Raw genomic sequence first — 20,670 nt, forward strand, 5'->3', positions numbered from 1 at the left:
TCTTCTATGCAATTTAAGGGGATGATAATTTCAGGCAAGGGGTGAAATGCTGAGTTGTGTCCTGCTATGGATGCCTGTTCCCGTAGTTTAACTCTTCAAAAAGCTGGGCCTCACTCCTGATCCCTTGTGATGTGCCTTTATCTGTCCTTTTGTCATCATAAAGGTGAAGGTTCCCCTTGCACGTATGTGCTAGTTGTTCCTGACTCTAGGGGGCAGTGCTCATCTCCATTTCAAAGCCAAAGAGCCAGTGCTGTCCGAAGACATCTTTGTGGTCATGTGGCCAGCAAGACTAAACACCAAAGGCGCATGGAACGCTGTTACCTTCCCACCGAAATTGTCCCTATTTTTCTACTTGCATTTTTACATGCTTTCAAACTGCTAGGTTGGCAGAAGCTGGGACAAGTAACTTGAGCTCACTCCGTTACGCAGCGTTAGGGATTCGAACCACCAAACTGCCAACCTTTCTGATCGACCAGCTCAGCATCTTAGCCACTGAACCACATCGTCACTTATCTGTCATCATAGGAGCAGTCATAGAACTGGTTGAAATAAAGGAAAAGAAATTGTTGTGTTCTGCTGAGATTGCGCTTTAGCTTCCCCCGGCAAGTCTACAATTGATGGACTACGCCAGCAAAGCAGGTTATACGTGTTCTTCACCTTCAGGCTTGTGCGCTTGAATCGTCTGACAGCCTTCCTGTCTTTTGCCAGCGCTGTTTTGCTGAGATCAGCAAACTGAAGAGGGAGGAGCAGCAGCCCAAGATTCCAAAATGGAGGTTCCCACGGAAGACTCTACTCCTCCCAGAAGGCAGAGAGGTGAGGCTATTTCCTCTCCCAGGAGGGGATCTTCCCAGCTTTTATTTCTAGGCAGGGGGGTACATGAACCATTCTCCAGCTCTCCACAATTCTTACTTTTAAGAACTTATGTGGGCCATGTGAGTCTTAAGGCAGGCATGTCCCACAGGTGCTTTTTCAGGAGGCAACTGGACTTCCTTGTTTTTCTTTGAAGACTTTTGCTCCCCATCCAAGAGGTTTAAACAGCTCTGACTGGATGGTGGGGAATGGAGGGATTTATAGTCTTTGCATGTAGCTGGTCATTTGCGTCCCTTTAGAGAGTGGTTGAGGCTACTTTAAGGTTTGTCTGTGTCCTCAGGGTCACCTGAGTAGTGCAAATGGGTGTGGAGCCTTCATGGCTGCACCTCCGTGGCTTCATCGACCCTCAAAAAGGATGCAAATGACTATCTGCAGGGAATATCAATCCTTTCATTTCCCACCACCGTCAGAGAGAGACAGAGAGAAAGAGTGAGAGACAGAGACAGACGAGAGACAGAGACAGACGAGAGAGAGAGAGAGACAGAGGGAGAGAGAGAGAGAGAGAGACGGAGGGAGAGAGAGAGAGAGAGAAAGCTGTTTCCCATAGAAAACACCAGGAGCCACAAAACTTAGATAGATTAGGCTGGGTGGGTCATGTGACTGGGTGGGAGTGGGTGACATCCAGTTGGCTACACCCACCCAGGTTTTCTGGCTCTGTGTTTTCTTTTCTGTGGGAAATGGGTCCAAATGGCTCTTTGAGCATTTAAAGGTTGCAAATGACCAGCTGTACGCAAGGAATATAAATCCTTCCATTCCCCAATATCCAGTCAAAGCTGAAGAAGCTTCTTGGAGGAGAAGCGAAACGTCTTCAATGGAAAACCAGAAAGTCCAGTTGCCTCTTGAAAAAGCACCTTTGGGACAACCAGGACCTGGATTACTGAGAATCTGCATAGACATTAAAGCAGGCTTGTCAATAAAGGTAACATAAAGGCTGACATTTTACTTTGGAGTAGATTCATCATCATTATTATTTTTAATTAAAAGAACCTTTGTGCTGGGCCTGAAAGAAAGGGATGTACTCAAAGACTTAGCAAAATCTACACGCAAGAGGTGGTTGAATGTCAGCTCCTGCTGAAGATATGATTTATTTATTTATTTATTTATTTATTACGTATTTGCTATAGCTTGCATCCCATTCACTCCAAAACGGCTGTGGGCATCTCAGATTGTGCAATAGAAAACATTCAATGAGAATCATAACCTAACCAATAGCCCCTAATTGCACCAACCAATGGGGGTTGGTCAATCATCAATACCCCAATTGCTTTACCACTTTCCCATGTAGCTCTACATGACTTCTATTTAGCCCCTGGGAATCCCTGCGAATGGACTTCAGGCACCACAGATCAGTCCACCAATTTCAGTCAAACGAGACACAGAAAGATGGTGGTAAAGGAGAAGAATTTACATTGCCTGCCTCCTCTGTTCCGGGTAGTTTTCAGTAACACCTCCCCACCCCCACCCACCCCGGATGATCACGAAGCTACACATATTTTGGATGCAAAAAGATGGAATTCACCTGTACTAAAGCCTGAACAGCTGCCATTTGTCCAGATGTGCTTATGCTCTCCTCAGCTTCTCCCAAGCAGAAGGAATCAAAGGAACACGATGTTTCCATATTCACAAGGCAATGTCTGTTTCTTGCGCTGTATTCAACCAGATTAATCAAAAGACCCAAACCCTTAAGGTTAAAAGAAAAAAAAGAGGGAAGGAAAATTAGAAAAGTGCCCTGTTATTCCTAACTTAGACATTGATTGTTCAAGTGGACCAGACAGTTGTAAGGACTTGGTAAGATGCATATCTTAATAGGTAATCTTGCCTATGAAATTTACATTATAAATGTACATATGACTGAAAAATGGATCTTCTGCTTTGCAAATGATGGACTCAGAAGCCTCCCAGCAGTTTGAAAGTTAAACCAGAACTGTTTCTTCCACGGAGGCAAAAAGCCACAAAAGGCGATGAAAATCTTTCAGTGCAAGGATGGGACCAAACTGGCTTCAGCAGAATGTTAAAAAGAAAAAGGTTGCCTTTAGGATCTATCGTGCAATGCAACCACAGAAACAGTTTATTTATTTTCCAAATACTCATGGGTGGAAATGAGGTTTTTTTTTTACTTACCAGAACCCGAATATCAAATCTCTGTTCTTGAGGTAGGAATTTTGGAACCTGAAGCACACAGTTCAGAGCGGTGCCGATGAGGCCCTCTTGCTCCCCGGTTTTGGTACTGCCCCACTCTGCAAACATTAAAAGTGAGGAGAAATTGATGAGTCTGTTTTATAACCAGAAACAGTCCTAACTTTTATCCGAGTCCCTCTTTTCATTTCCCTCTGTTGTAGGGAAAATATGAAAAGGGAGTATTATGCGTGTTTGCCTCCTTGAGTTACTAATAGTAGTAGCACTTATATACCAATTCATAGTTCTTTTACTTTACTTTATTGTCATTGTACATATATACACAGTTTACATATACAACAAAATTCACATAACAGGCCACAGAGACCAGGCCTAACACACATAATAATCCCCAAACACACACACACAAACACCAAAAAATTCCTTGCCCCTAAACCACCCAAGCATCCACACAACAGACCAAATAGTGCTGTCCAACAGCTCACTGATGGTGGCCCTTCAGTTCATTGTTGAGTGCAATTATAGCTCTGGAATAAAAGCTATTCAGAAGACGGGTGGTCCTAGTTTTAATTTTTTTGTATCAGAAGGCAACAGTCTAAAAGATTGTAAGTAGGATGGGAAGAGTCTCTGAGAATGTTATGCAACGTGCTCAAACAGCGAGATGCGAAGATATCATCCAGTGCTGATAGCTGGAGCCTGATGATAATCTGGGCAGTTTTAATGATTCTCTGTAGAGTTTTTTTTGTCCACTGCAGAGCTGCTCCCATACCTTACAGCCCTCTAAGCGATTTAGAGTCAGCCTCTTACCCCCAACAATCTATGTCCTCATTTTACCAACCTCGGAAGGATGGAAGTCTGAGTCAACCTTGAACTATTCAGAATCGAACTCCTGGAGTGAGCAGCGAGTTACCCTGCAGTACCACATTCTAACCACTGTGCCACCATGACTCTTTTACTAATAAAGTTGGGGCAAAAATCTAAGCAATCAATGTCACCCATTTTTCATTTCCTCCCTACAGATGAAGACTTTGCTCTCACAAAACATCCGTTCTTCTTTGGAGCATCTCCTTCAGTCCGTATCCCAAGACTACAAATTAGATGTTATTTTTGTGACAAAAAACGTTGCCTCTAACAAATGGGCGAAGCTAAATGTAAGACACGGAGAGGTCCAGAAGGGTTAAAAGGACCTTCAAGGCTAACAGGATTCAATTGAGAGATCAACCCACATTGAGGCCTTTGTCTCCATTTTTTCTTCTTCTGATGCCTGAATGGCCTTTGACCAGTTGATCCCCAAAGAATCTACCTTCGTGGGTTACTTTACATCACTTCACTAGCAACAACCCCCCCCCTCCCCTCAAATACTACTGCCATTTTTGAGAGAGAGAACCAACAGTCTTCGCCACCGGTTGCCTCTTTCCATGCTTCCTTACAAGAATCAGCTACTTACCATTATCATTTGTCAAGTTGAGTAAGACTCCGATGATGGCTCTCATACAGTCTTCGACTGCCTTACCCACGTGGTTTGTTACATTCTGGTAAGGCAGTGGCTTACTGTCTGCAAGACAGATGGTGTCTTCTGCTCGGTTGTATCTCTGGATTAGCTCCTCGCAATGCTGCAATGCTCTGGAAGATTAAGAAGCCAAGAAGGCACAATCCAAATTATCCCTGCATCACCTTCCTTAAAGCAGTGGTCCCCAACCTTTTTATCGCCGCGGACCAGTCAGCCTTTGATAATTTTACCGTGGCCCGCTGAGCGCGCGCAGGGGTGGGGGGGCGTTGTTCGCGACGACACATTGATTGTTTATATATCAGATTGTTTTGATTAAACAACTTTTATTTTATTGTATTTAAACATGCCTTACAAAATAAAATACAATTACATAAATATAAAGTGCTTTAATATGCCCCCCCCCGGACAGACTTATGTTTCTCAAAGACCATCCTGAACCCTCAACCTGGACCAACCTTTCTGCCCACCCTCCCCCTCCCCACCACATTCGGCGGGCAAAGAACAGAGCGCGCGCGCGCGAATGCTGTGAAGAGAGAGAAAATATATATATATATATATGCTATATTTATGCTGATAAATAAATAAAGGGAGACTAGTATAGATCTATTTCAAGCTATTTAGCTCTCATCAGCTAGCCATACCCAAGTTGGGAATCGAACCTGTGCTCTATTGCCTCCCAGGCAGGGAGTTAACCATTTGAGCTACAAAGAACGACTCCTTATCAGCCAGCCAGGGTGGGAGGTATATACTTAAAGTCACAACCCCTGGTATGCCCAAGTATGGGAGGGAGGTCACACTTCCACTCTCTCTATATATATAACTGTTTGGGAGTAAAAGCGGGGAGGCGCACCCGGCGGGGGGGGGGGGAGGAGGAGGAAGGAGGGTGGGAAGGAAGCTGGCAAGCGAAGAACAGAAAGTAATTAGCAAGGATTAAAACGACCTGCCGGAAAAAGGAGAGGAAAAAAAAAAAACACCAGATCTGACGGCTAGTGCAGCCTCCACCGGAGGGGCTGCAGAAACACACACCGCCAGTCCTGTCCTTCCTTTCCAACCAGTCTCTCTCCGCGCGCGCATACACACACACACACACACACACACCACACAAACACACACCCGCCGGCAGATATGCACGCACACACACTTTTTTTTTTTGCAATTGGCAGAACTACGGTTTTCTTTCTTTAAAAAAAAAAAATTAAATGGAGGTGGGGGGTGTGTGGAGAGAAAGGGAGAGAAGCGGACACATAAAACCGAGCCCCACTCGCAAACCACAGCATGCATCTGGGTGACAAAATTGCAGGGAGAAAGCAGGAAAAGCCGAGGAGAGAGCAAAAAAAGAAAAGAGCCAGACCAAGCGCGGCAGGGCGGGAAGGAAGGCGATGATGATTGGGGGAGGTTTGAAAAAGCAGATCCAAGCGCAAAAGTTACTGAGTCATTTCAGCGGCGGCCGGAACAGTTTTCTTGATTCCCTCCCGCTCTCCCTCTCTCTCTCCTCTCTCACTCTCTCACTCTCTCTTTCCCTGGCGATGGATCAGTGCGGGAGGGGGGGAGAGAAGGGAGGAGACGGCGAGGGAGGGAGGGAGAGAGAGCCGAGGGTGGGACCAAAGGGGGAGAGAGAAATGCATTTAAGAGGAGCAGATTTAAAAGAGCGATCATGGCCCCCGGCCGCTGCGCGGCCCGGTGCCAGGTACTCCACAGCCCGGCACCGGTCCGCGGACCGGGGGTTGGGGACCACTGCCTTAAAGAAATGTTTCCACCAACAAGTTCTGATTGGAAACTGAATGTCATCTGTCATGTTGCCCTAATACAGCGAGCCACAGCAATGACTGCTCACTTTTCACCTTTTCCCTGTAAATTCAGAGAAAAACCAGCACAGAAAAGCTTCAAGACATAAAACTTTCAAAGTTTAAATATGCACTGGGCCCTGTTGATGAGTCTTTTAACTAACTGTTATACCATTAACATAAATATGTTTTAGAACTTACTTAGCTGAAGAGACGATGAGCTGTGAATCCTTATATGCTATTAAATAGCTTTGATTCTCTGGATTGTGAACTGTTACCTGGGAAAAAAAATTAACTGTCAAAAGACTAATTTCTTATGTCTTTCTTAAATGAGCAATGCTTTTATTTTGGCAACATTTAGCAGCCTAACTTGTAAACAGAAAGGGACCAAACTCTAATCCAGTGTTTGAGCTGCACAATAACAAATGGTGAAGATTAGCATTATTTTAATGTACTGGAAATTTAGGATTACAAAAACATGGCGGCATGGGGGAGGCAGAAACATGGGATGTGCCTCTTGAGGCCACAGAGGTCCTTTAAATCAGTGCTTCCCAATCCTGCCAACTTTAAAATGTATGGACTCCAACTCCCAGAATTCCCAGGCCAGAATGCTGCAAGTGAACAAGGTTGAGAAGTACTGGTTTAAGTGAAAGAGTGAGGACCTGGTTTAAGGCTGTTTATGGGATGCTGACTATGTCTGTACCTGCATAGGGATCATTAAATAGGCCAGCCTTCCACTAGCAATTACAAATCCGATGTGAGCCAGAATCACTTCAAGCCGCATCATTCTTCTCAATCATTTCCATTTAATGACCCCATAATCCCTTGCAGGGTGGAGTCTGGGCAACTGAACAGGAGCTGAGTGATTACTGGCTGGATGCCCTTCCTGTCACCAATGTGGAGTTATATTCAGCAGAAATATTCTCATCGTGCCGAAAGAGAGAAATACCATATTTTTTGAAGATGCACCTTTTTCCCTCAAAAAAGAGGGTGAAAATCTGAATACAGCATTTTTGGCCTACCAAAACCCCACCCCCTTTGCAAAAATGGACGTGCAAAGGATTTGGGAGACTTGCAAAGTGCTCCCGAGGGCTGGGGAGGGCAAAAACAAGCAAAAAACGGGCCATTTCTGCTTGTTTTTGATCAGCCCCCAGAAGCATTCTACAAGCCCCCCAAAGCCTCTGCATGCCCCCTTTTTTTCAAAACGGACCTTTTCTGCTTGTTTTTGCCCCCCACCCTAGCCCCAGGAGCACTCTAAGAGCCTTCCAAAACTCTGCATGTCCCCCCTTTTTTGTGAAAAATGGGCTGTTTTTTCTCCACCCCCCCCCCTTCGGAGCACTCTATAAGCCTCCCAAAATTCTGCATGCCACCTCCCCTCTCCTTTTTTTTTTTTTCAAAAAACAAGGCATGCACAGGGTTTGGGGAGTGCAAAAACTTTTTTTTAATTTACCTCTTCAAAATCATGGTGCATCTTATAGTCCGGTGCTTCTTATACTCCAAAAAATACAGTATCTGTCTCTACTTAGGATCAAGCTCACAACCTCCTAATTGTGAGGCGAGAGTTCCACCTCTAGGCCACCGCACCCCTCGCCATCATTCTTGACAATGTTACTTATTATTTATTATTTTTCAGCAGACCCACTTAAAAAGAAAACCCTGAAAAACCAAAGCTCTGTCACACAGAGAACTTCAGGAAGCAGAACCAAATGTTTTTCCTCAAGCCGCAGCGAAGCAAAAAAGGCATACCCCAGCCAATAACGAGGCATCATATACACCACTTTCTCCTTATTCTGGTTCAACATCCATTTTCTCCAGGATATTTCATACTTACACTTTCCAAGACCCGTAAACATCTTTCCGCTCCCCAGAGTGAAGCAACCAATTTCTCTTCATTCTCATCGCTGCTTAAATGATCCACACACTCTTTAACTGAGAAACAAAAGACGGGTGTGATTGCTAAGCCAGTAAGACATTTTGTAAGATTTTTTTTTTACTTTCCCAAAATGGTGTAAGATTGGTATACGTTTCAGTTATACAACTTAAGTACCTTTGAAGGCAAAATTAATACCTTTATCTACAATATGATCAAGACCACCCAGAAGTCGCAGCTCTTCTTTAAACCAGTCGCCTGCCCGCTTTGAAGTGAGAGAGAGAAGGGTCTCCATGGCCAAATGACCAGTCTAGAAAACATACAAGGGAAATCTGCATATAAATACAGCCAAAAGGCAAAATCCTCCCACAAAATAGAACCACTGGCAAACTTATATGTGTTTCATGGCAGATTCCCTCCATGTACGATCCATGAGCCGTGGTGGTGCAGTGATTAGAGTGCAGTACTGCAGGCTACTTCTGCTGACTGCTATCTGCCTGCAACTTGGCAGATCGAATCTCACCAGGCTCAAGGCTGATTCAGCCTTCCATCCTTCTGAGGTGGGTCAAATGAGGACCCAGACTGTTGGGGGCAATAGGCTGACTCTGTAAATTGCTTAGAGAAGGCTGTAAAGTAGTATATAAGTCCAAGTGCTAGTGCACTTTTCTATCCTTCCTTCCTTTCCTCGCAGTGGTTAGAACGCAGTATTGCAGGCTAACTCTGCCCACTGCCAGCAGTTTGATTCTTACAGGCTCAAGGTTGGACTCAGCCTTCCATACTTCCGAGGGGGGTAAAATGAGGACCCAAATTGTTGGGGGCAATAAGCTGACTCTGAAAATGCTTAGGGAGAGCTGTAAAGCACTATGAAACGGTATGTAAGTCTAAGAGCTATTGCTATGTTGACTAAAAATACACTGTATATAACTGTAACTGCTGTTTCTCTGCATTTTCATGATTGTTTTTTTAAAAAGGTAAACTCAGAGCTCACCGTTATGTTTTCGAGATCCAGATGTTTATTATGAACAGTTTCACAGAGCCTTCGGATTTTTTCCTTGATTTTGTTCATGTCTTTTTCATTAAGCAACTTGGAGGAGGAGGAATCCTGCTCGAGCTCCAGAAGTCGGATCATTAAATCTAAGCTGGCTCTGTCTAGATCCATGTTTAAGCGATCTCTGCTCAAGATATACATTAAAGCTGCTGTACAAAGCGACAAGTTCTTCGGGCAAAAGAAAAAGAAAAGAACATGAAAAAAGGAGTAAACCTTTGAGTAGGAGAATGTGAGACTTGGTTTGCTGTTTCAAGATGTTTTAGAAGAGCCAGATACAGCTAGCAGGGTCATGAATTCACAACTCAAAATGAAAGCTAGCTAGGTTTTCCTGACTTGGAAATATTATTATTGTTCTATTTTACTTAAAATACATTTCATTAGAATACAGCTCTACCAGGTCACTTGAAATAAGTAACATCTCCTTATGTTTAGCAACAGTATCAAGGGCAATTTCATGTACATATTTGCATGTATGTGCACACATTTGGTACAAAGACTTCTGTACAAAGATTGTGAGATAATTATCCCCAAAATCTATACCACAGATATTTTTATGCTCAATTTAATGCTGAAACATTACATCTGAAGCATACGGAGCATACTCAAAAGTATTCCTCCCCTTCAAAAATTCAAATCAAGCTGTTCGACAGCGCCGTGCCCAACCTTTCTACATCGTGTGGTCCTGAATTCAAAACACCCCGTTCTGACAAATCTTTCAATCTTCTGGTCCTTTGAAACACTTGCAATATGATCAAAAACGCCCCACTTCCCATGCCAAACAACTGTTTCATACTCAAAGCCAGCGTTCTGGACTAGAGACCAGGCACTCAGAATTCAGAGTTGCACCAATCCTGCCTTTGTGCACCGGCAGAGTTTCCAGATTGCTAGCAGGCTGATGCTTTCAAGAGAGAAGCCACCCGTGATATCAAGAGTTTCAAAACTGTTACTATGGAATGTGACTGTGCTCTCCTTGGTAAAGATAAAGCCTGGAACTTCCTTGTGGAGGAAATATTCTGATTTCCTGCTTTACTAAAAAATATATATTTGTTTTAGAGATTAAAAAGGCCCCCATACTATTGGTATTCCGAAGGGCACTTTAGCAAGAGTGATCGACACAACCTTTTTGTTGTTGTTCCTACCAGGGTCTGTTTTCTCTTCCCTCTTTTTTTCATTGTGTTCTTTTTGTGTTTGTACGTTTGTTTGTTTGTGTGTGTGTGTTGCTTTTTTCTTAAATGTTTTTAACAATTCTTCAACTGTTGCTAGGAGCTGGGCGGCATATAAATTTATCACATTATTATCATCACATTGTGTGTTAAAAAACAGGAAAGCCCGCAAATGGTATCTTCAAATATTATTTTAATAGTGGTGACATCAGCAGCAGAAATGGGCAGAAAGTAAAATAAAGTTGTAGTCTTAGTTTATGGTTCCTAATCTTTCAATACATGCAAAAAACATTTTCCTTAGAACAATAGTCAACTGAAAACAGAGTATTGAAGTACCACGAACGACGTGAGTCAGAGATACCTGGTGGTGCTGTGAGTCATCCAGTGTTTTGAAGACCATCGCAACCATTCCATGTGCTCTCAAATGCATTCGGAAACTGGGCATGGCGCACTTAGTCGCCAGACTGATAACACTAAAATGAAAGAAAGAATGAGTGAATGAATCAAGATTTAATGAGAACTGAGCAAATAGAAAAGGAGATAGGTACCAGATCAAAGAGAGCTATTTATGCAAAAGAGAAAGCAGTAATATACTATTTCCCATCAGGAAAAAAATCTAAAAGTATATCTTGTTTCTCTGAAAATAAGACCTCCCTGGATAATAAGCCCAATTGGGCTTTTGAGCGCATGCACTAAAATAACCCCTCCCTGAAAATATTGCAACACAGCAGCAGCCATGAGGTGACCACACTCGCCGCCTCCTGCACCTCAAAATTAATAAGAACTCCCCCAAAATATGGCCACGCGTTTATTCCAGGGGGGGTGGGGTGTCAAAAGAAAATAAGACCCTGTCTTATTTTCAAGAAAACTTGGTATATACCTTTATTAGAGTCTGCAAGACCGGATGCTATGAAACCACTTACATGAATCCTTATGAAGGATTCTGCAAAACTGGTTGCACAATCAATAATAACATTTTGGTCGTAATAAATATACTAGCTTAATCAAATGAGACCACAGTTTGTAAATTACTTTGTTTTGTTTCTCTTTAATCATAGTTAATAAGCTCTCAATGACTTTGGAGGGGAAACGTAGGACACTATCATGCACAGTGATGTTTATCTCTGTTTATAGCTAAAAACAGATTAATTCTGCCTGGTTACATACTGACAGGTTCAATACTGAGTCAAATTGTATGCATTCTGTTTTTTTTTAAAAATCAGTAAAATTAGCTGCATTACAAATTGAGGTTAAAATTACTCTGAATTGATGCAGTCATTTAAGGAAGGTAAAATGACTGAACAAATACACTAATCCTTTACGAAACATGAGATGTTTCTTTTCAAGCTCATATTTCACACAAATGTGTTTTATTCGACAGAAAACCTATCAGAAACAGAACTACAGCTCTCGCTTTCAAGCAAGAAAAATGAAGTCATTTCATTTTGAAGAACTGCTTGCTTTTTTTCTGTTAAACATCAGGAAGAAAAGCATTCTTCAAGCACACACATTAATACAGCTAGCTGGATTTCATCTTCAGAATAAGAAAATAAATGCCTCAAATATTGTTAAAACAGTGTTCAAAATCACTAGTATTATAAAAGGCTAATGTGCATATTGCTTAGTCGTTGGGTTTTCTCATCAGTTGGTTTCAAAGTATCTTGGGTTTGACATTCTAATGCTCTTTCAAATATTTTATCACTAAAATACATATTGCAAGAAAAGTTAAAACAGTTTTTCTTCTACAATTTGTCCATAAAGTGTAAAAGGTAATCAATACCACTAAGTAAATGGTAAATGTTCCCCTTGCACATATGTGCTAGTTGTTCCAGATTCTAGGGGGCGGTGTTCATCTCAGTTTCAAAGCCGAAGAGCCAGCGCTGTCCAAAGACGACTCCGTGGTTATTATGTGGACAGCATGACTCAACGCCGAAGGCACATGGAACACTGTTACCTTCCCACCAAAGGTGGTCCCTATTTTTCTACTTGCATTTTTGCATGCTTTAAAACTGCTAGGTTGGCAGAAGCTGGAACAAGTAACAGGCGCTCACTCCATTACACAGTGCTAGGGATTCAAACTGCTGACCTTTTTGATCAACAATCTCAGCATCTTAGCCACTGAGCCACCGCGTCTCCTATAATCAACCTCACTAGAATGGTGTAAATGAAAAAAACAACCTCATTTTTTTCTGAAAGGAAGATCCACCAATGACTTCTTGTCCCAGTAATTTCAACTTTGCAAACCTTGAAATTAGCAGAATTTTAGTCAAATGCATCTTTTAGGAAGCAGTGTGACGACAACCGCAAATCTTGCTACCCAACTCCATCCTTACCATACATTCCTATGGCCAGGATTAGCTACAGGCATCCAACTGCCTTCTTTTAGTAAGCTAGAAGTGTACCAAGCATGAGACAACAAACACGAATGGATAGCTATGTTCTTGGGCCACATATCCCATTGTTCCTAAAAATACGTTGGGTCTCCAACGTGCCACTTTCAGCTAGTATGGTCTTTGGCAATACCAAATTCTGGGAGTTGCAGTTTACCTGGATGTGGCCAGACTGGAAAACACCATCCAAGCTGTAGCCAGTTTGCTTAACAAAGCTTGAAATCTGTTAGCCTGCTATTCCCCCTGGCTAATTCCTCCATGCTCAATTCTTTCAGTCCATCAATTTCCCTTCTTCTTCTATCCCCCCCTCCCCATGTCGAATGGAGCTGAGAGGCTCCCAAATAGACATCAGCAAGATCACAAAAATCTCCAAAGGGGGCTGTGTGCTCAATGAGCCAATCAAATCAGGGGATGTAAAGCAGCAGGGGAATCCTGACAATCACACATAGGCTAATTGCACACCCATCACAACTAGTTAAAAAAGAAGACAAGGAAGACAGAAGAGCACTCTGGAAATGGTCATCGCTGCTTCTTTAGTACAAGGGAGAATGTTAGCTTCAGTGAAGCAAGTTCCTTACGCAATACGCACACACAAACCGAGCTCACGTATCATGCTTGCCGTTAACCAAGGTTGATTTAACAAGCGCCAGTGTCTATCTTCATCCATCCAACTAAGCCAACGGCAATCAACTATGGGATGGTTTAGCAAGATTTGTCCACTGAGCTGCATTCTAACACGGTATCAGCTTACTCTCTGAATGAACTGAAGTATGGGAGATTTTCAGAGGTGTCACTTCGTGTCAAGTCACTCATAAAACTCCACCTTGTCACGAGGATAAGGTTACCCTGGAATTAGATGACTCTGGAGAGCTGGAAAGCAGAGAAGACACTGAAGGGAAAGAACAACCTTTCTCTCTGCTCCAGCATCCACTGCTGTTGGAAACCCTTGTTTCTTCTGACTTGCAATGAAGACAAGTGACAATCTGTATAACTTAATTGTTACTGACTTTCAGCCCAATTAAGGGAGACTGTATGGCTTGGAACGAAAAGAAGACACATTGGGGCCTTTCTTGACATTTATAAGATCATGATTCACAACTCTGGAGGGTCGCCCCAGAGTGGCCTATTCAAAACGGCAGGGAGAGAGAGCAAGCCACACCAGACGGAAGAAATAGAAGGGAGGGGTTGCTATATGAAGTAGGTCAGAAAGATGGCAGATCTGTTGCCTCTCCTGGTCTCCATGCAAAGTGGTGGCTTGACTCTGCCCAAGAGTGGAGTCAAGTACGCCTCTTAACTAAAACACGTTCGATGTAGCATCAGTAAGACTTTTGCACCACAGCACCAATATGAAACTTCTCAGTCTCAAAGTTGCCAGTTTCAAATTAACCAACAGCTTCCTTCCCGTTCTCACCGTACCTCCATGCAATCATCTACGAAGGTTAAGGAAGAAACCATCCAAAGAAAAATATCTTACCTAAGGCAACGGGTGTTTAGGGGCTGATTGCTCTTCAGTCCACTTAATAAATACTCAATGTCATCCGTGAACTCTTGGTTTTCTCCAAATTCTACCACATCGTTGAAGTGTTTCACATGTTGCACGACAGTGTATAACTGGAAAACAAGCAAACAATAAGTGATTGGAAATTAAAGGGCTGATTGAGTTTGCTCATTTCTAAAAGAGACTTCTCAGCTTCTCGACTAGATAGACCTCAGGTGCTTACTTTTTTTAAAAAAAAAAGTATATTGTGGAAAAATAGTACTGGAGTTATCCCACTTACTTCTTTATCTTCTTTCCTACATTTCAAGGCAGTTACTATCTCCTGATAGGGCTGAGTTGGTAAAGTCACAGTTTTTATCACTTTGGGAGGTGGTGCTGGAGCTTTGAATACCCCATCATCTTTAGGAACTGCCTCTTTCGAAGACCTTGCCTGTTGATTGAAAACATGGATGTTGAAGTGCAAGATGGGAAACGTGTCCCCTTTCCATAAGACTTTAGAAGATGTAAGGCTAGCCCTTCAAAGATGCCAACACAACATAAACGAGATTGTGTTATGTTTTTAAACTGTTTATTCGGAAAGGTCCTAGGGAATAACTAAAATGAATGTACATTTCTTTCCATCCGAAGTAATGAAGTCATTTGCTGTATTTTTTGGGAGTATAAGACGCACCTTTCCCACCTCCCTAAAAGTGGGTGAAAATTTAGGTGCATCTTATAGATCGAAAACAGGTGTTTACGGGCTGCCAAGCCCTCTTTGCATTCCATTTACGTCCTTCCAGGCCACAGAAGCTCTCTGTAGGCCAAAAACAGATGCATTTTTGCCTAAAACAGGCACATTTTTGACTAAAACCGGTCATGTGGAGCACTGCAGAGTGCTTCTGGGGGCCTGGGAGGGCCAAAATGTAACGTGAGGCCAAAGACTATATTTTTCTTGTTTTTCCTTCTTTAAATTTAGGTATTTCTTATAGTCCAGTGCATCTCATAGATCGAAAAATACAGTATGTCTCAAATTTGCCATTTTATATCTCAACTCAGAAGAAAGTCCCAACCCAATGGTTCCAAACTGTCTAAGAAACCTGCACTGCCAATCTTTCAAAAAGTACTTATACTCTTTGAACTTTAATTCTTATACTTGGCCTTCAGCTTCTCTTGAATTGAGGGGGTAAAATTAATGTTTTATTCCAGTATTATTCCAAAATTTATTATCCTTTAATACAATCTTAGCAATTTTATGCTAAGCTGAGGAATTCTCAGAGTTTAAGTCCACGCATCTTAAAATTGTTGCGTTTTAAATCCTGCTTTAAGAGGTATTCCAATATTAATCCTGAATATATATTTTCTTCATTGAAGAATTTTATACGGGAAAAGAGGTCATTAAGGATTTCATTGGTCCAGATTTATATTTTGAGGATGTTGGTTTTATTTAGCAGATATTCAAAAATATTACTAGGCTTATCTTTGGCCATATTTACATAGAATGAAAATTTAATAGAATATCATCTATTCTCAGCTTCATTGGAAGCTTTTTATTTATCTCTAATAGGGTCTTAGAAAATGCTTTGGTCAATATATAATAAAAAATGTGATTCATTTCTGGGACAAACACATTTAAGCTCTGTTGGGTTGGAGATTGGATTTTGATATCATAGGTCATAAATATTTTACACTATGGAAGAATTCTTTAAAAACGGGCAGCAGAACATTGTATTGGAAACTGTGAGCGGAGTCAGGAATAGTTAGGTTAAATCAATTACTTGGATGGATGGGCACTGAGCAGCATTTTTTCTTGCTGATAAGGTATTACAGAAGGGGTGTATACTGATTTGCTTCACATAGTTATGATTTTCAAATTTGTGAGTGGCACAAATTGGTTCAGGAGGAAAAAAAACCCTATTAAAAATATCAAAAAGGAGATATACTTGAAATATATGTTATAACTGGAAGGAAGGAGTTTAGCTACTCTTTTTATTCTAAGAGACCAAGTAATGTTATTTTTTTAAAAAACAACCTGAAAAACTATCTTTTACATTTTCTGTGGGGAAGGGACATTTTTATAAGAAACAAATATTAATTTACCATAGAGAAGAGGTCTATTCCTTTGTTTCCTACAGGAACTTCTTTGACTTCAGTTTCTTTAAAAAAATCATGCCCTTGCCCAAATTTTCTGCAATTTAGGTAGAAGGCAGTATTCAACAGTGTTCCGTGTGCCTTCGGCATTTAGTCATGCCGGTCACATAACCATGGAGACATCTTCGAATAGCGCTGGCTCTTCGGCTTCAAAAGGGAGATGAGCACCACCCCTTAGAATAGGGAACGACTAGCACATATGTGCGAGGGAAACCTTTATCTTTAGCATTCAACATAGATTACTTATTCCTTTGGCTAACCTTTTCCTGCTGTTCTATTGAGAGTTTTGTTCCTATGCTATCCAGCCAACCAAGAACATTTTGAGTGGGTTTGTTTCATTCCAAACTTGAATCAAAGCACATTTTCTGCTTTGTGTGCCTTCCTATCTGATCCCAAAATGCTCTTCCTCAGGATGACTGGGATATTTATAAAACTTGACATGGCAATGGGATAAACTGAAAGTTGCATTATGCTTAATTCCCTTTCCTATTATGGAGCAAGGATATTTGAAATTAATTTAAATACATAGTTCATGTGAAGGACAGTCCATGCTGGCTGGGGAATTCTGGGAATTGAAGTTCACCATTTTCAAGTTGAGAGATTGGGAAACTTATTTTAGATCAAATCACATACCCAATGCAGATACAAAAACATATAAAGGAATATTTAGGTCCAACTATACAGTACAATACAAAACTGGAGAACCTAATAAGCAAAATGTTATTTTGACAACATTTTGTACAACCTAGAAAAATCATTCAAGGGAAAAAAATGTAGAACCTAGGATATTATGCTTTCTAATGAAATCCTAGGCCATTATCCCTCTCTTTCCTCCCAAAATATTTATGGCACAAGTCTGACTATTTTTAAGTGACCCTCCAATGTTGTGATGTCAAAAATTCTATTCCAGACCTTAACCACTAGAATCGGCAACTGTGGTTCAGAATAGTTCTTTCTACTGGTGAATATGTGTGACCGTAACCTTTTTCAAAGTTAATTTTTCAAGAAAGGCGGTATAAAAATACCATACTCACTGGAACGTTGGGATTTTTCAGCACTTGTGTTGCTGGGAGAACCTCAGATTCTGGCTGATTCCAATGTCTAGCATTGTACACAGCTTTTGTTGGTGACTGAAAATTAAAACAGAACATTAATTTCTGAAAGGTACCCAGTTTGTTCTTCAGAAATACCGAGTGTTAAAGGTGCCAGTTAAGAGGAGATTTTATTTTATTTTATTTCTTTTCTCAAAATATTCCAATATACTATTAGAATATTATATTAATATAATTATATTATTTCTATTCCTTGAAGTATTCCCTTAAAAACATTCTCGATATTTTAATTTTAAATTGTAAAGATAATCCTCTAACATCAAAACTGAAATCCCATTTCATTGTTTCAAATTCCAAGAATATGCCTTTGGTTTTGTAAATTTTAATGAAAAAGGTATTAAAGAGGTAGGAAAGAATTTTTCAAAATTAATCCGAGAGAGAGTAAATCTTGAAAACAATTTTAATATCTTATATCTTTAAGTTAATATAACAAGCCGTGACACAGTATATGAGAACCACAAAATCATTTAGCAGTCAAGGCCCTGTATTAATTAAATACACCTCATTAAATATCTAGTTCTTAAGCAGCTATACAGTATTGCACAGATTAAACAAAACTTCCAAACACCTATCAGGTCACATACATTTGGCAACCGGCCTAGGTTGTCAACCATCAGACCATCCCACGTTCATGTGATCAAATCTGGGACCTTCTTTGTCAGCTTCCCACAAGCGAAGTCAGTGGGAGAGTTGGTAGGAAGTCAAAAGATATAGTCACGTGAAGGCCTCACTTAACAGCAAAACTGGGAACCGCCAAAACTATCATTGCTAAGTAGCGCAGTCACCCAACATCATGCTTTATGACCAAACTGCTTAGTGATAGAATTCTGGTTCCAATTATCATTTTTAAGGAAGGACATTTGTGACATACTATGGTTGTATATTTTTTATGAACATATACGAATGTAAAGAGACTCAACTATGTCTTAAAACTACCTTTAAGGTTAAGGTTTAAGGTTTATTAAAATTTGTATGCCGCTCACTCCCATTGGGACTCTGGGCGGCTCACAGCAAGACAGAAACAGTTTAAATTTAAAAATAGAAAAATACAATATTAAAAATTCACATCATCCATTACATCTAAGCGGGGGCTGGATATCCATCAACAGCCCCAGGCCTGCCGGAACAACCAGGTCTTAACGGCTTTACGGAAGGCCGGGAGAGTGGTAAGGGTCCGGATCTCTGCGGATAGATCGTTCCACAGGGCCGGTGCAGCAACAGAGAAGGCCCTCCCCCGGGGAGCCGCCAACCGGCATTGTCCGGTTGACGGCACCCAGAGGAGGCCCAGCCTGTGCGATCTTGTTGGTCGTTGGGAGGTGAGTGGCAGGAGGCGGTCTCTCAGGTAGCCAGGTCCTAAACCATGTAGGGCTTTAAAAGTAACGACTAGCACCTTGAAGCGAGTCCGGAGAATAATGGGGAGCCAGTGCAGCTCACGGAGAATCGGTGTAACATGGGTGTATCTAGATACACCCCATATCGCTCGCGCGGCTGCGTTCTGGACCAACTGTAGTCTTCGAACACTCTTCAGGGGCAGCCCCATGTAGAGCGCGTTACAGTAATCTAGTCTTGAGGTGACGAGGGCATGAGTGACTATTCGAAGTGCCTCCCAGTCCAGGTAGGGCCGCAACTGGTGCACCAGGTGAACCTGGGCAAAAGCCCCCCTGGTCACAGCCGACAGGTGGTGCTCTAACTTCAGCTGTGGGTCCAAGAGGACACCCAAATTGCGGGCCCTCTCTGAGGGGTGTATAATTTCACCCCCCAGGGTAAGAGGTGGAATATCTGGACTAACCTTGGGAGGCAACATCAATAGCCACTCGGTCTTGTCTGGATTGAGTGCAAGCTTGTTTGCTCCCATCCAGACCCTGACAGCTTCCAGGCACTGGCACATTACTTCCACTGCTTCGCTGAGCTGGCACGGGGCGGACAGATACAATTGGGTATCGTCCCCATATTGATGATATTTGATCCTGTGCCAGCGTATGATCTCACCCAGTGGCTTCATGTAGATGTTAAATAGGAGTGGGGACAGGACCGAGTCCTGCGGCACCCCATATTTGAGAGGCCTAGGGGTCGACCTCTGTCTTCCAACCAACACCGACTGCGACCTGTCCGAGAGGTAGGAGGACAACCACCTTAGGACGGTGCCTCCCACTCCCACCTCCCGTAACCGTCGCAGAAGGATACCATGGTCGATGGTATCGAAGGCCGCTGAGAGGTCAAGGAGACCAGGATAGAGGAATGACCTCTATCCCTGGCCCGCCAGAGATCATCGATCAGCGCGACCAAAGCAGTTTCCGTGCCGTGACCAGGCCTGAAACCTGACTGAAAGGGATCCAGATAATCTGCTTCATCCAAGGTCCACCGGAGTTGAAAGGCCACCACCTTCTCAACAACCTTCCCTACAAATGGGAGGTTGGAGACTGGACGATAGTTCTTTAAAATGGCTGGGTCCAGGGATGGTTTCTTAAGGAGGGGTCTCACCACTGCATCCTTTAGAGGCTGCCGGAAGGATCCCTCCAGAAGAGGTGTTAACAATCCTCTGGAGCCAGCCACGTGTCACCTCCCTGCTAGTTGAGACCAGCCAGGAGGGACACCGGTCCAGTAAACAGGTGGAGGCACTCACCGCTCCCATGGCCTTGTCCATTTCCTCAGGAGCGACAAGTTGAAACTCGCTCCATAAAATCCGATCAGGACCTTCCCCCGGCGCCTTGGCTGGTACCATCCAAGTGGAGTCCAGGTCGGTCCGGATCTGAGCGATTTTATCCGTCAGAAACTGAACAAATTCCTCAGCTCTACCCTGCAAGGGTTCGTCCGCATCCCTCCATTTCAAGAGGGAGCGAGCTATCCTAAACAGGGCGGCTGGGCGAGATTCTGCGGATGCAATAAGAGTGGGAAAATGTGCACATTTTGCAGCCCGTATCGCCACTAGATAAGTCCTAATAAAGGCTCTTAATTGTGTTCGGTCGGATTCGGAGTTCGGACCTTTGAAAAGGCATCAACTTATGAAGCTGATTTAAACATTCCTACTTACCCTCTTTGGTCCACTGAATATTTTTCGTGTATTTTCTTTAGACTTATCGCCTTGCGAATTGGTAGATTTCTTATTGCTTTCTAGAACACTGGATGAATCTTCTGCAAAGTCCATCAACTCTACAAGAATAA

General features: G+C 42.4%; 1 protein-coding gene across 4 annotated transcripts in view; it reads right to left on the minus strand.

The window, feature by feature from the left end:
* Positions 1 to 20,670, minus strand: part of WAPL (WAPL cohesin release factor) — a 47,246-nt gene that overhangs the window by 9,315 nt on the left and 17,261 nt on the right. For all 4 annotated transcript variants that reach the window (XR_015695147.1, XR_015695146.1, XM_087702227.1 and 1 more), the window contains 12 exons: positions 20,540 to 20,658; positions 17,431 to 17,526; positions 14,550 to 14,699; positions 14,246 to 14,382; positions 10,743 to 10,854; positions 9,159 to 9,386; positions 8,369 to 8,480; positions 8,132 to 8,229; positions 6,502 to 6,578; positions 4,454 to 4,629; positions 2,992 to 3,107; positions 2,390 to 2,551 (listed from right to left, as the gene is read on the minus strand). Coding sequence is in view for 2 of the 4 variants with exons in the window: in XM_087702227.1 (XP_087558353.1) it covers positions 2,390 to 2,551; positions 2,992 to 3,107; positions 4,454 to 4,629; positions 6,502 to 6,578; positions 8,132 to 8,229; positions 8,369 to 8,480; positions 9,159 to 9,386; positions 10,743 to 10,854; positions 14,246 to 14,382; positions 14,550 to 14,699; positions 17,431 to 17,526; positions 20,540 to 20,658 (1,583 nt within the window). In the remaining 2 variants the exon portion in view is untranslated. The remainder of the gene's footprint in view (positions 1 to 2,389; positions 2,552 to 2,991; positions 3,108 to 4,453; positions 4,630 to 6,501; positions 6,579 to 8,131; positions 8,230 to 8,368; positions 8,481 to 9,158; positions 9,387 to 10,742; positions 10,855 to 14,245; positions 14,383 to 14,549; positions 14,700 to 17,430; positions 17,527 to 20,539; positions 20,659 to 20,670) is intronic.

Source organism: Thamnophis sirtalis, unplaced genomic scaffold (genome assembly GCF_051295495.1).
Source record: "Thamnophis sirtalis isolate CommonGarterSnake01/CBP01778 unplaced genomic scaffold, rThaSir2_p1.2 scaffold_15, whole genome shotgun sequence".
Lineage (NCBI taxonomy): Eukaryota > Metazoa > Chordata > Lepidosauria > Squamata > Natricidae > Thamnophis > Thamnophis sirtalis.